This window comes from Stegastes partitus, unplaced genomic scaffold, assembly GCF_000690725.1.
Source record: "Stegastes partitus isolate 25-593 unplaced genomic scaffold, Stegastes_partitus-1.0.2 Scaffold1758, whole genome shotgun sequence".
Classification (NCBI taxonomy): domain Eukaryota; kingdom Metazoa; phylum Chordata; class Actinopteri; family Pomacentridae; genus Stegastes; species Stegastes partitus.
The window spans coordinates 93,934-109,563 of NW_007579489.1; the positions used below are offsets into that span (position 1 = coordinate 93,934).

The window sequence follows — 15,630 nt, forward strand, 5'->3', positions numbered from 1 at the left end:
AGATAATAGATGGATGGATGTCCAGAATGTGAAGAAAATGTTAAACATGAGCAGAAATTGCTGAAATATTTACACATTATTGTATTATACAGGTTTATAAATTAATTAAGATTAATTTATTTATCAGTTACTTCCCAATACACAACAAAAGAGTAAGTCCATCTTATGTGTTTATTCAGAAGTGATGATGAAAATGGAAAAGCTGATGTACAGGAGAGCAATCATTTAAATGCAATACAGACTGCCTGCAGGTCTTAGTGCTTTCATTATCCTCTGAATTATCACTTGGTGCCTGACTTTAGTGTTTTACATAAATAACGACATTTCCAGAATTTTTTTTTAAAGGCATCAAATGTGTGTAAATATTCACTAGAATGCAGGAATTTAGTGAGGATGCAAGAGTGTTATGTTTAATACTGTCATATTTCTTTAGTTTAGAACAGTAGAAGTAATCCCTTCATAGAAATACTGAGTCATTTGAAGAATAATCTTATGAACCACCAGGCGGCGCCACATCTCTTCACAGACACTGACAGCTACATGACACCAACTTTTTTGTTGTTGATCAGTCCAGTTAATTAGGTTTTTTGTCAATCACTTCAGGCCTCAGGCCTCATATTTCCACCTTTCACAGCTATGCCTGGTCCTGATTAGTTTTTCTGTGATATTATTTTACCACCACTGAGCTTCAGATAATCCTGTTGCATTGCGGCTGTGCGCGCTTGTCCATGTGACCCTGTCAGTGTGTTTTATCCTCTTACAGTCACCTCAGATCTCCACTCATCCTCCACAGCTCGGTTTGGCAGCAGAGCGGACAGGCGGCGGAGCCATGGCGAGTCCCGGACAGAAAGTGGTGCTGATCACCGGCTGCTCCTCCGGTATCGGCCTGAGGATGGCCGTGATGCTGGCCAAGGATGAGCAGAAGCGCTATCATGGTGAGTCTATGACACAGAGAATGAGGACTGAATTTAGTTTGCATCGTGTGGCATATAAATAGACTGTAGTTACACTGCAAAGCTCACTGAGAAGAAAAACTGCTCAATAACAGAGAAATATACTCTCTAACAAAATAATACAACTAATAATAATAATACTAAAGATAATAATAACAGCTTTATCCTCTGCTGTCTTCTTCTATAATGACAACACATAAGGTGATTACATCATGAGTGCAGTGTAAGAGTGTTACATGGTACACATGACTATGAAGATTAAACAACTGTCTGTCTCTGTGCATCTGACTGCACAACAGAGGAGTGAATTAAAGTGGAGATGCTGTTTCCAGTGTAAACCACCAACAAGCCTTAAAGTGAGTGTAAATGAGGATTTAATTTGGACAGAACAAGTGTGAATCAGGAAAACAGCTGTATAACCTACTGAAAACCTGAAAAGGAAACTCCCTGGCCTGCCGTTTCAGAGGTCAGAGGTCACACTCAGCTGACTGACAGAACCATGAAATCATCTCGTAACTAGAAGCCACATGTCTGTCAAATAATAGGCTAACATCAACTATCTGATTTTAATTAATTGCTGTTCAGTTTTCAAGGCTTCCCTTACTTTTACAGGAAATGTTACATATAAATCGAGAAAAGTCTGACATAGTTTGGAAAAGTCGGAACATGCACGAGGTCTGAGCCTCACACTCCCAAAGCTGCATCGTTTCTATCAGCCATAAAGTAAGACCAGTTTCAGACAACTAGTCTCAGTCTTAATAAAGTCACAAATGTTATAGACGACTGTAATCAGTTAACCAGGATGTGTCACTTGCAGAAAAATATCCAAAGTCTGGAAAACAGATCTCCGAAGCACCGACAATATAATAAACACGTGTGCCAGGATGCCAGGAAGCAGCTTTTCTCAGTCGTAAATAGAGTAAAACACAAGTTTTGCCACTGAGAAATTAAGTCAATGAGGTATTGGACCATATTTAATCCAAACTGAGGCTGTGTTCATGCCTCCAAAAGCTGCCTCCCACTGGCCGTCTGTTCCATCCAAACCCTCCTCCACTTTGGTATAAAAACACTACAGCATTTTATACAGACTGTATTATTCCATCTGCACCATAAGGTTCAAAACATACAACACAGTAAAGATGGTAACAAAAGACAAAAGTCAAAATGGGCTTCCTTTACTCATATGGAGACTTTACCAGCACCAGTAAATGTAGACTTAACTTTCACCGTTAACCGTCATGCAAATCACTCTGTATACATTTCTTCTGCTGTTTCAGGTATCCACTGCTCTCCGCTAACGTCGGTGTTATATTCAAATCTGTTACGCTGCAGTACCACATAATGTAACGCCAATGCCGTTATAACACTCAAGCAAGCTTCACGTGTGCTAATTGATGTTTACGGCGTTAAAGCTATTCATAGCGTGCGTTTAAAAACAGTCGGTGAAGCACGTTTGTAGCTCTTATCGGAGGCCACGCCAGGCTATGTTGAGATTACTGGGTGTTCTGCTTTCATTAAAGTACTAGATTAAGTTTTCCAGCTCATCACACGTCCCTGCAGACCGACACAGTTACAGTATACCTCTGATCCCAACTTGACCCTTTGCTGCTTTTAAGGCAGCAGACCAAAGGTGAAAGCCGCAGCACAGCCTTGTTTGGGCTATTTACTGCCCGGCTAGTAGATCTGCACTGTGGATGACGGGCTGGTGAGGGTTATTCCCGGAGCAGGCAGGGCTAATACTGGTAAACTGGTTACTCTAACAGGACTGTTTACGATCGCTGAGAGCTACTTAAGGTTTATCTTTACTGTTCTGGCTATCTTTAGTCCACTGTTATTTCACAACGCGACCTCAGGGGGGAAAAAAAAAACAAACCTGCCTACAGTCAGGAAAAAGATGTTTGTGAGCAGTTTCCTTTGATATCCGTATGTGTGCTTCACCCTCCATTTTTTCCTACTATTCTTTGCCCCAGTGACTATATTCTGGTTGCACCTTCCTCATAGTTCTTGATGACCTGTGCTCCATATACTTCCTGTAAAGCGGGAGCAGTCAGGATGGAAATTATCACCTCAAAACTCCACAAACAACCGTGTGCCTAAAGACAGCATGTGAATTGATGCTGCACTAGGGCCTTGGCAGTTCTTCAAAATGTTTAATATGAAGTCAATACGCCACAACACAATATTTGTTTCCCCACATATAACCTGAGCCAGTGAACTTAGCGTGGCACTGCATATTTTGTCTGTATCTAACCTCATGTACCCGGGCAGGCTGCCTGATCATCTATTTACAGCAGCCGCCTGGAGGGGTGGTTGCGGGAAGGGAGTGTTAAATCCATTCACAAACTCCCACTTGGAAGCTGTCCATGGAAAAAAAAGAAGAAACATAATTATGTCTGAGGCTATTTTGGCAAACCGCACTGATGAAAGGGGGTAACACCTGTACACAGAAATGGCCTGATGAAGGTTTGGTTGGAATTAAAGAATTTAAATTCGCAGTTACAAGTCAGATATTTTCATTAAAGTGCCTCATTGTGGTTCAGTGTCTTGCAAAAGGGAACTCTGACAGTAGTGTTATTATTCAAACAGTTAACGTGAATGTGGCCCAGTGGAGCAGTAATTTGGTTCCAGGCTCTCAACGTGTTTATGTCCTTTGCCTCAATAATAATGATTAGTATGATAACGCACAGAGATGCTGCACAACGTGTCTTTTCCCAAATTCATACAAACAGTACTTACATAATAATACTTACTGTGTCTCCTTGTCACCCCCCCGTCTGCAGTAATAGCCACGATGCGTGATCTGAAACGCAAAGACAAGCTGGTGGAAGCTGCAGGGGACGCCTATGGGAAAACTCTCTCTCTGGCTGTACTGGACGTCTGCAACGAGGAGTCGGTCAAACAGTGCATTAACGGCATCAAAGATCGACACGTGGACGTCCTCAGTGAGTAACAGCTTCTTCAGCATGCTCTGCCACGGATGGTTACGACATCTAAAACTGATTTCCTTCCTCTCCTGTGCAGTCAACAACGCAGGTATCGGCCTGGTGGGTCCAGTGGAGAGCATCCCCATTGAAGAGATGAAGAAAGTTTTTGAGACCAATTTCTTCGGGGTGATCCGCATGATCAAGGAGGTGATGCCTGACATGAAGAAGAGGAAAGGAGGACACATCATCGTGGTCAGCAGTGTGATGGGACTGCAAGGTGAGCAGGGAGAGGAGGCGTTAAACGATACAGGGAGTAAATAACAGGTTTGTCTGCTTCAGGCTGATGGATGGGTTGGTGGACGATCGGAGGTGTGGATGGATGAGGAGGCTGATATAGTTTAAATAGAAGTGTCTGTCTTCACTAAGAAGGATGAAACTCTTCCTGTCACGACCAAATGGAAGTTGCGCTGTGTTTGTCTAGGGGTGGTGTTTAACGACGTGTACGCAGCTTCCAAGTTTGCCATGGAGGGCTTCTGTGAGAGTCTGGCTGTGCAACTCTTGAAGTTTAATGTCACGTGAGTGCCTCTGATGTTTTCTATCACTGTTCATAAAGCAGTAACATACAATGGGGGGATACACTGAGGAAAAAGATTCATAGAAAGTCTGTTGAAAGGTCACTAAATCTCTAAATTCTAATTTTAACACGAGTGCTGTCCTCTTGCCTGAGAAAGCCTTCCGTCTAATCCACGGCCTTTTGTTGACCTCCAGTCCTCTGATGTTCCTGATTGGTAGCTTGACTCTCTCCTCAGATTGTCACTGATTGAGCCGGGCCCGGTGCACACAGAGTTCGAAGCGAAGATGATTCAGGATGTGAAACAGAAGGAGTATCCTGGAGCTGATGCTGACACAGTGAATTACTTCAAAAATGTCTATCTTCCTTCCTCTGTGGACATCTTTGAGACACTGGGACAAACGCCTGATGACATTGCCAGAGTAAGTCTCTGACTCAGCTTCACTGTATCTGATCTTTCGGACTGCACTGCTGATTATTTCTATAATTCTGATTACAAACTGTGTGTCTTCTCCTGCAGTGCACCAAGAAAGTGATTGAAGCGAGCAGCCCGCGTTTCCGTAACCTGACCAACCCGCTGTACACGCCCATCGTAGCACTGAAATACGCTGATGAAACCGGAGGCCTGTCTGTCCACGCCTTCTACCACATGCTCTTTAACCTGGGTCCTCTGATGCACGTCAGCATGACCGCCATGAAGTACCTCACCTGTGGATGTCTGAGGAGCAGGACAGTTTCACCAAACTAGAAATCAGCGGGCACTGTCCCTCAATAAAGACCACACTCTACCTCGGTTTTGTTGCCAGAGGATCATGAAAACCGTATTAATACTAATATTACCTGCCCAGAGTATTCTACGTCACTTTGTCACAAATGAAAAAACTTCTCTAGCAAATCTATCCATAACTGAACAGGTTCCCAGAGTTGATCTTGCCATATTTCCTGCTGTATATGCAGTCTGTATTGTAATGAGCAGTCTTGTCTGTATTCTCTTTTGTGTAGCATTGTAGCTTATAAATGTGCAGATCCCTCAGCTCAGTCCAGATGAGTTTAAATATTACAGATTTTAAGATTTGTCATCATACCCAGAGTGCCAAATGAGTAGGTTTGGACTTATGATACAAGATATTGTCGTCTGATTTCCAGAATCAGAATTAGGTTCAGAAATAATTCATCCCTGAGGGGAAATTACTTAATTGCTCAGTATTTTATCCCAGTTGGTCCAAGGCAAGTTGTCATTTTAGAATATGTTAAACAGTAGTAATTGGCTCAGATAGACAGCTCTACATGTTGTTCATTTGTAGTCTACAAATCTTTGTACATATTTTTCAAATAATGTCAGTGCATTGGAGCAACTATTTTGGCATTAAAAATTGTAATTTATACCTTCAGAGATTGTATCAGTGCTTCTGACAACAATTCTTATTACACTTTTAGAAAAGAAGTGCATTAAACTACCCAATCAGAAATTGCTGCGCCCTCATTTATAAATTACAGAGGATTTTAAATTAATAAACATTAGCATATCCATAGAAAATAAGCAAAAAAATGTATAAAAATGACTTACATAAGGTAAAGAGTTGGTTAGTTACTTCTGTGAAACAGTCATTGAGAAATTCTTTTCATTTATGGCCAGTTTTGTTTTGTTTTTTTGTTATTTTTGATGACAAGCTGAATTCTCCTCGGCATGTAGGACACAAGACTTCAGGAGAGATGTTCTGCTATTCTTCATTCTGCAGAGACTGCTTTTTCAGGTGTTCTTTGCGGAAGGGGTTGTGTTGCTGTACCTTTCTTGTCACAGTACATCAGAGGCGTTCTATTGGATTCAAGTCAGGCGACAAACTCGTCCAGGCCATAGTTGTCACTTAACTCACAGAAACTCTTGTGTGATTTTGGCTTTGTTCTTTGAATCATTATGATGCTGGAATATTCCTCTTCTGCCAAGCTTCTGCAGACTGGGAGTCATCCTGTCAGCCAGTATTTTGATATATCCACAGGTGTTCATGGTATCATCTATAGTCATTATATCCCCAACACATTTTGCACTCACGCAGCCACATATATCACACTCCCACCTCCGTGCTCTGCTGTCAGGACTATGCAGTCACTGTGGCAGTCCAGGCCAAGTTCACAGCAAACATGCTGGACCTCATCTGAACCAAACAAACTAATATTGGATTCCCTCGAGAAAAGAATGTGCTCCCAACATTTATCACACTTCTTCTTACGTTTTTTTAGCAACGTGTAACCTTGCAGTTTTGTGCAAGGTTTTTTTTCTTTCTTGGATGCTGTCCATAGACATTATGCAATACCCTTCACACTGTCTGAGCTGTGTCACAGAAACTCTGATCTCAACTGACACCCTCTGTGCCAAGCCTGATGCACCTGATAGTGTTTTTCAGAGACTGTGAGAGTAGTGCAATGTCTGTAGTGCTATTTTAGAGGGACAACCACAATACCTGTGGTTAGTGGTATTATGATTCAACCTCCTGATATATGGCATACCTACATTCAGTCGTCCTCAAAGTTATTCATACCCTCCCATTAAAGAAAGAAAAAAACAGCTGTCACTGAAATAAGTTGAAATTGACAAAAGTAATAATAAATATAAATTTAATGAAAATCATGACATTGCTTTTGAATTGTGATTCAACAGAAATAAACAAGCAAACAAGCATGATGGGACCCGTGAACTAATATTTAGTTGAACAACCCTTTGAGGCAATCATTGTAATCAAGTGTTTTCTGTAACTCTCAATCAGACTTCTGCACCTGTTGACAGGTATTTTGACCCACTGCTCATCAGCTAAGTGCTCTAATGTGTCTGTGATATATATTTTTTTTCAATAATTATTTTCAACCACAATTCAAAAGCAATGTCTTATTTCACTACATTATAATTTAGGACATTTTTATTTATTATTACTTTCTGCAGTTTCTAGTTATTTGAGTGACTTGTGTGAATTTTGCCTTTTCTTTAATGGAAGGGTCTGAATAGATTTGAAGACGACTGCACCTACAATAAGGCAACTTGTAATTTTAACTGTTAAGTGGAGTAAAAGCTATTAATATGTTTTAGAAGGTTTCTCGAGGTTCATGTGACAGCTTGATACAGCTCTTCTCCTTTAATTCATGTTTTAGGAAGTTTTAAGTGGAAGGAATATGACTGGTGAAACCTTTTTGGCGCAACTAGGAACTAAACTTTTGAGTATTTCAATGAGTCAAACTTTAAAATAAACGTTTCCTGAACAGGTGGAGGCGCTTAAAGTCTGTATTAACCATTAGCATGAGCTACATTAAAAAAACAGCAAACTTAACTTAAAACATAACTTTACCTGTTGGTCAACGTTAATGTTCCCGTGAGCTTTATATATATATATTTTTTAAAACGTAGCAAAAGGGGGTTATGTTCGAAGTGTCTATAACCTTTTTTTCTTTTTTGTTAGTATTACTACTTAAGTATTAGCTTACGGTTTAATAAAATGCTACTTGTTTGATTTGAAGCGGCCGGAAGTCTGTCCGTCACTTAAAGTCTTCCGATGTGTGCAGCAGCAGAAATGCTCCGTGCAGCTAACGAACGTCCAGCCGCCTGTGGTTCAGTGTAGAAGCAGGTTCATCGGACCATGAAGCGCTGGTTGGGTGGATAAAACTCCTGAAAAAAACCCTGCTGACCATGAGTGGGGCTGTGTGCGGACTTGCGGAGGACATGGACCGACAAATTGTGAAGGTTCGTGGCCTGACAAACCTCGGCGACACATTCATAGTTTGCAGCGCAGAGCACAGCAAGTGAACTAACGCTAGCTAATGTTAACGGTGGTTGGGTAATTCGAGGTTTCACGCAAATTTCCTTTAACTTTAAACCAAGTTTGGTTAATACACACAGACAGGACGATACAGTGACATGTGGTGTGGTTTTCTTTGCTCACCGGCTAGGCTAACACAAACATTATCTGCAGATGTATTTGTACACTAAACAGTCAGATGCGTTTGCTAGTGGTAATACTTACTGAAGATTGTTTGTACTTTCTAATAACTACATTTTAATTTCTGTGTGTATATAGTAACACACACTCCTTGTACTGTGGCGCTGTATTTTTTTTTTTTAAACTTTATTTATTAGCATAGTAGCTAGTGTTGTCACTTCCTAATTAAAGTATTGCACTTTGTGTTTCTACTAAATAATGCTTCAGCAGTAAATGTCTTGTGTAAGCGATGTCATATTCCTATCATAATAACCAGAAAGGAAAGCCTGTTTTGGGCAAATCCAATAAATTTCACTATAAAACAAATATCTGACATGAGTGTGAAAATTATATTTTTTTAAAAAAACAGTACAGCCAGAAAACAGTCCTGCTAATTAGTTGTAGTATCTGATGCTAGTATCATTAATAATATCTTGATAGTTCATTCCAAATGAATACACAGATGGTCTAAAAGCACCTGACAGTGACGACGTTTGCTGTCTGTTTCAGGCTGTATGTGATGAGGACACGATGTCTTGTACCCGCATGGGGATGTCAGATTTGCCCGATGAGATCCTGCTGTGCATCCTCCGCCATGTTCCAGTGTGTGACCTGCTGATGAACGTGGCAAACGTCTGCCACAAGTTACACACACTGTGCCACGACAAGACCCTTCTCACAAACGTCAACCTGTCTGAGGAGTATCAGGTAAACCATCAGTTTTCTGTAAATCTTCAAATTCATGTATGTGTGTAACTTTCCTTATATTTTAAAAACATTTATTTTACATTTTGACATCTAAACATGACAGTGGAAATGTAAACTTTGTTCATGTCTTTATTGTCTCCAGGCTGAAGATGTGTTGGTTCGGCAAGTGCTGAAGCAGCTAGCCAATCACGTGCAGTCTCTCAGCCTGAACGGTTGCTACTGGCTGTCTGGTTCTACCCTGGATATCCTTGCACGCTGCAGAGGAGTGACCGACCTTGATGTCACCGGCTGTCGCTTCACTCCCCCTCGCCTGTCCCGTCTCCTCTCCTCCCTCTCTATGCTCAAATCACTTGCTTTTGATGTGACGGCTGACTTCAACTCACTTCTGCTCACTTCAGAAGCGGTGGACACCCTGAGCCGCCTGTCAGAGCTCAGGCAGACTCTGTTCACACCGAGTTACGGCGTGGTGCCATGCTGTGCCCAACTCCGCAAGTAAGAATCTGTCAGATTATTAGGATTTCATGAGGCGTGTGTCCAGAATCTTCAAGTTGTCGTCACTGTGTTAGTCACCGCAGACACAAGTTAGAAGAATTACACAGAGACAAACTTGCGCAGAGCTTGTTTCAGAGACATCGCTCTTTAACGGTGATTGTGTCATACCAGAATACAGCCACCTTAATGTATTTAATCCACTGGTAGAGTTTAACAACACTGTGTATCTTTATACTGTAGGCTGATGCTGCAGTTCGACATCCCAGACGTGACCAGAGAGGGTGTCGGTGTTTGCTGTCAGTTAATGGTTGGTCAGAGCAGTGTGCCACATTACCAACAGCTGGAGGAGTTTACCGCCAGACTGGCTCCAGGAGAGGTGAGTTTGTTAATCTGGGCATATGATACCTCTCCTCATATATCTGCAGTATCAGTACACTAATTAATGTATCTGTTTATTAATGTTTGTAGGTAAACCAGACCTTGCTCCTTCTCTACCTGGCGGTGTTCAGTGTTCACGTTCCAAAGCGCCTCAGAGTTTTCCTCGTTTCGATTCCTGGCCCAAACCCTGCTCGCTGGCCGGCTGCTCCCTCACTGGCTCAGAGTTTGGGTCAACACGGGGACCTGGTGGCCCTGCAGCTCCCTCGGTCCTGGCTAGATTCTTTGTCACTGAAGCGAGCTCTGGAGGGAAACAGCCCCAAGCACCTTAGCTTTAGCCGCTGCCCGGCGTTATGGCCTCAGGTGTTCCAGTCGCTGCTGGATGGAGGAGTCAGAGATGCCACAGAGCTGATCAGTCTGAACCTCAGTGGGATCAACCATGTTCCTTACTCAGAGTGCAGGAGCGTGGAAGATCAGCTGGTTGCTGGGACAATGAGGCAGTTGGCAGTTGGCTGTTCCAACCTTCAACACCTGAACCTGATGCACACACATTATCATCACGGAAACTCACCTGGACTGGATGAGGGAACACACCTGTGTGCCAGCTTGGCCAAACTCGGTCACCTGCACTCTCTTACTCTGCCTGCCTGCGCTCTGTCAGATGGCCTAAACACAAATCACATCTCGACACACAACACCCCTCCCTCTCCGCTGTTCCAGGGGTTAAAGAAAGTTCCACGTGTGGGCATCCAGAATTACAACCCTGACTCAGAGTCTTCTCTCTCAGGGGACAGCACCTCAGGGCTCACTTTGCTCTTAGCCGGCTGCCCTTTGTTAGAGACTTTTGAACTCATCGGTCCGGGTTTTGCCTCTACACTGCCTCGACTTGAGCCTTGCACTCGTGCCAGCGTGGAGCCTCGTGGTATGTGTGCGTGGGCACGAGGAGTTGGCGACGCGCATATAGCTGCCCTTGGTGCTTTGCCTCGATTGCATCGTCTGACTCTGGCTGGACTTCCTGGGGTTCTCAGGGGGACTGGGCTGGTACAGATGGCAAAGCAGTGCAGAGACCTGCGAGTTTTATCCCTCGCTAATCTGGGATCACTGAAAATCATGAACTACACTCCTGCCTTGTTAGACATGCTTAAACACTGCACACAGCTACAGGAACTCAGGTTAGAAGATGCCTCCGTGTACCACTCATTTACTTTAATAGTACATGCTAACGATAAAATAATTATTTCCAATAATAATTGTCTTTTCCAATAACAGATTTTCTCCCTTTCCAAACACAGCATTTTTAAAATAAATTCATTCTTCTGTTTACTTTGTTGTTTAATTAGCTAATCCTAAAATGTGGACAAACAGTGGTCTCCTACGTAGATTTAGAATCGTTCAATCCTCCAGTAAAGTTTTCTCTTTTGATATGTTATGAGATTTATGTGATAAATTCAGTATCTCTTTCAATCAGCAGATATTGTATTTTTTTATTGGCTAAACAATGCAGTCATATTTTACTATGTAGTTTGAAGTTTTGTTTGTTTAGGTTTTGTCATTCAATATTGTGTTTTAGATCCTGTACAACATATTATAGCGTAGTTTTTTTTATTCTGGGAACAAGTGCAGATCTTTAGTTCGGCTTTTTGTTTTCATATATTGAACCCTGTGTGTGTGTGTGTGTGTGTGTGTGTGTGTGTGTGTGTGTGTGTTTCACAGGTTAGAGCAGCCCTACTTGAATGCCAATGCGTCGTTCTTTGAGGCTCTATCCTGCTGCTCTCGTCTCCAGCGCGTCTGCCTGATCTCGCGTAGCGGCACTTTTGACCCGTCAGCCGTAGAAACCTTCATGGAGCGATGCTGCCACGTCATCATGTGCCACATATTCATGGGCGGCACCTTAGTGGCTTGTCGGACACTGGAGAAAGCTCTGCTAGACAGGTCAGTGATTGTGTTTGGTATGTTTGAAACAGGGGACACAACACTGTTGCTCAGGAGAATTTCACATTTCTGTCTTTCTCCTCTTTTCTTTTTGTTAGATTTTCTGCTGGGCGCTCAGCTCTCAGCGTGGCCATCTATCCGTTACAACATGAAGACCTGCCTTCAGTCATCAGAGATATTCCGCTAACACTTCTGGATCGGATCACTTTGTTTCAGAGCCACGTGGCTCAGCCGCCACATTTATCACCATTGTGACATCACCAGAAAGCTTTAGTGTGATTGGTGCTCAGCAGATGAGGTGCTCAGACTGTTTTTTTTTTTTTTCTTCCTGCAGGAAATAAAATTCACAAATGAAAGAGAATGACTGACGAATTGTCAACGCAAGTCGATTCTTGATTGTGTCATCAACAACGGTTACAGGCTGCTCTACGACAATATGTCAGCCATGATTGTTTACATTCATGTGACAGTAATGATGGTTTTTAAAGGGAAACTTACTTGCTCAGGCTGAAAGAGGTTTATTATTTTAGAGGCCTCAGTCACAAGTCATTTATGTTACTCAGTTAGAAACAAGTGCCAAATATATAAATTGCATATTTGTCCTAAAACTTTGTATCTGAGGCTATGAATTAAAGGACGATGTAATAAACTCTATTTAAATTATTTTTAATCCTTGCCTGTGTACCATTTTTCTGTCCATGTCAAACTGTTACTACAAGTATACAGCAGTAATCCACAGCTGGGCTTGTGTCAAGTAAGCTAAGAGGAATAGTGACATTTTGGGAGATTATTTTCTTTCTTGTTGAGAGTCTAGTGAGAGTATTTGTCTCCTCTTGTTTTGTCTGTACGTTTATTGTTGACTTGGTCGAGGAAAGGTGCAGCACATTTTACACACAGGTGATAGTAGACAAATTTTGTGACCTCTTCCACAAAAATCAGGTCAGCTGTTTGCCTATGTTCAGTCAGCTACACTCAGCTCTGTACTTTGGCAGACAAACATGAGAGTATTCATATAGTTTCTCAGTCATCTGGTTCAAGGCAATCTTATAAGCTTTGGTAAAAAGCAGTGGGGCATCTCGAGGCTCCTCAGCAGTCAGTTAGAATAAAGAAGCATCTTGGATGAGTGGGGAAACGTCTTTAAGATCCTAAAATGAGAAGTCAAGTTGCTTTTTACTCAATCTATTGAGATAGACATGAGAGTGGTGTTAATCTTTACATCTAAGTCTGTGAGAAAGTGATTAAGTCTATCTGCCAAAACTGTGTTAACACATACGCTAGATGAGTTTGGTGACTTTTAATCAGAAATTCATTGCATTTTTGTTACATTAAAGTTAAATATTTTTAGTTCATGTTGAATTTTATTTATTGAAGTGATAAAAGTACAACTTTAATGGAGTACTGTATGTTGTCAATGCATTTAGTAAGACGCTCACAGTTTAGTTAGAAAACTTGTGAATTGTACAATCAGATACAAAGTAACACAACTATAAGTCAGTGATTCTGCAAATTGACATCAAACCTATGGTTTCGTTGACAGAAGAGGTTCGTTAGTGTATTTATATGTACACTTGTATTGCAGTTGTGGTCCAGTCTTCATTTCCTGGTATCAGACCCTGGATAAGGCATTTAAACACACTGGTTTGGATCGTACTCTGCCATGTGTACAGTCAACACAGGTAGTATTTTTGTAGTAGAAAAAAAGTATAATCTACATGCTAAGTATAAAAATAAAAACCTGATTAATGGAACCATGTATTTGGTCTTGTCTTTAATTCCTGGTGATAAAACCTGGATACTTCCAGAATAGTGTAGACATCCACTTTTGTGTAATCGTAAGCAGATACGAACTCCTAATAGAATTCTTTGTATGAGAAGAGAGACGAGTGTAGGAGGGTTTTCAGAGGCTTTTTAAAATCTTAGTGTTTTACTGCAGCTTTGAGTCTATTTGCTGAAGAAGCTCATACATACTTACATAATTAAATAACAGTGTGATTGTAGCACTTGCACACCAACAGACCGGTTTCAGCTTTCTGATCTTCACCTCAGCTTGTCCAGTCACAGCAGCCATACAGGCTGTTCTAAAAGATTTTTAGCATGCCCTTAAAGTATACAAGGAAACTTCACTGACTTGTTGCAAAACATCAGCTTCAGTGATCGATGGCTCGACAATAATTTCGCTAAGATATTGTATTTGACCATCTTGTGGATCGTACTAGTGTACAGTATGATAGATAGATAGATAGATAGATAGATAGATAGATAGATAGATAGACAGATAGATAGATAGATAGATAGATAGATAGATAGATAGATAGATAGATNATAGATAGATAGATAGATAGATAGATAGATAGATAGATAGATAGATAGATAGATAGATAGATAGATAGATAGATAGATAGATAGATAGACAAAAACTTGTGGTCAGGCTGCGGTACCTCTTGCCTGAAGGCAGAAGAGAAAAGAGTGTGTGACAGGGGCAGCGCTGTTGGAGCAAGTCCTCAACAGGTGGCAGCATGACGCCTGCTGCCCTCACCACCCTCCTCAGTGCTGCTGGCATGCCACAGAGAGATGCTGCAGGTGAGCACACTTTCTGTAGAAGGTCGTGAGGACAGATGGGCTGAGATGGGCCTTTTTCAGCCTCCGCAGGTAGTGCAGCCGCCGGTGAACCTTTATTGTCAGGGCTATGTCAGTATTTTAAGGGTGTGTAACAAGACCTCCGGAGAGTACAACTGTGTTTGTAGGGATACAGTCTGGATTTTAGAAACATTCCAGTGCAGCCACAGATACACTTCTGATCAGTTTTACTATAATGAAAACTTTTGTCCACATTATATAAGTTTTTATTTTTTAATTGTTGTATTTTGTGAAATCTTTGCCCCCAGTGTAATTGTACATATACTAATTTAAGGATTTTTTTTCACACTGTCAACAACAGTTTGATTTTAAAAATACTGGTAGCCCCTGATGTTATTTTAATTAAACTGCCCTTTCCATCCAAAAGCAGATACAGACTTTCAAAACATCACAAACAGATCACTTAAAGTGTTAAACTCATTAGAAGCCCCATGACTCGACTAGATTATGTAATTTCTGGATTGTCATGTGGTTAAAAAACATTTGCACAAGGAATTTGAATTTTACTTACTATGTAAATCTCCTGATAGCTTCAGAAATATATGGAAAACTTAAACACAACACAATCAGAAATGTTTATAGATCAGGAACCAACCTGCAGCCAGAAATCATTTACAGGACATTTTTTATTTAGGGACACACACATTAAAAGAAAACAACAAAAAAACAACTTTAAATGCCAGTAGTAAGAAAAAAAAACAGAAGAACTTTGGAGCCCTCTGCTGCCTGAGATAATATGTTGACCTGCTACTATCTGGCTTTACTGGCATTGTGATAATGGTGACTGAAGTCTCTCTTTCACTGTGATATTTACTGCCTGGTTTATTTTTGTCTTGAATCCTTGATGTCAGTGGATTCAGACACTCGAAACTGCTCATGAACTGAAATCAGATGCTGGTAGAACCATCTTTATTTGTTCTCATTATTACTGTAGCCTGTATCTCTGTAGTCTGTGTCGTCTGGAACTTCACCGCCTTCTGATTATTTAACCCAGGAAAAGAGGAAAACATGAACTTTATGACCAGCTGAGGGCAAAATATCAGTGTGTGTGATTTGGGCAACATCCAGGATGTAGC

General features: G+C 41.3%; 2 protein-coding genes across 2 annotated transcripts; both read left to right on the forward strand.

Moving 5' to 3' along the window:
- The first annotated feature begins 829 nt into the window (after positions 1 to 829).
- LOC103372451 (retinol dehydrogenase 8-like) lies at positions 830 to 5,200 on the forward strand. Its single transcript, XM_008302105.1, has 6 exons — positions 830 to 935; positions 3,734 to 3,895; positions 3,975 to 4,154; positions 4,359 to 4,452; positions 4,687 to 4,870; positions 4,969 to 5,200. The coding sequence occupies exons 1-6, from the start codon at positions 830 to 832 to the stop codon at positions 5,194 to 5,196; spliced, it is 954 nt and encodes a 317-aa protein (XP_008300327.1). The 3' UTR covers positions 5,197 to 5,200.
- A 2,795-nt stretch (positions 5,201 to 7,995) lies between these two features.
- On the forward strand, positions 7,996 to 12,587 carry fbxl18 (F-box and leucine-rich repeat protein 18). The gene is made up of 7 exons (XM_008302106.1): positions 7,996 to 8,175; positions 8,921 to 9,118; positions 9,261 to 9,610; positions 9,851 to 9,986; positions 10,079 to 11,157; positions 11,699 to 11,917; positions 12,016 to 12,587. The coding sequence occupies exons 1-7, from the start codon at positions 8,122 to 8,124 to the stop codon at positions 12,170 to 12,172; spliced, it is 2,193 nt and encodes a 730-aa protein (XP_008300328.1). The 5' UTR covers positions 7,996 to 8,121; the 3' UTR covers positions 12,173 to 12,587.
- Positions 12,588 to 15,630: the final 3,043 nt, after the last annotated feature.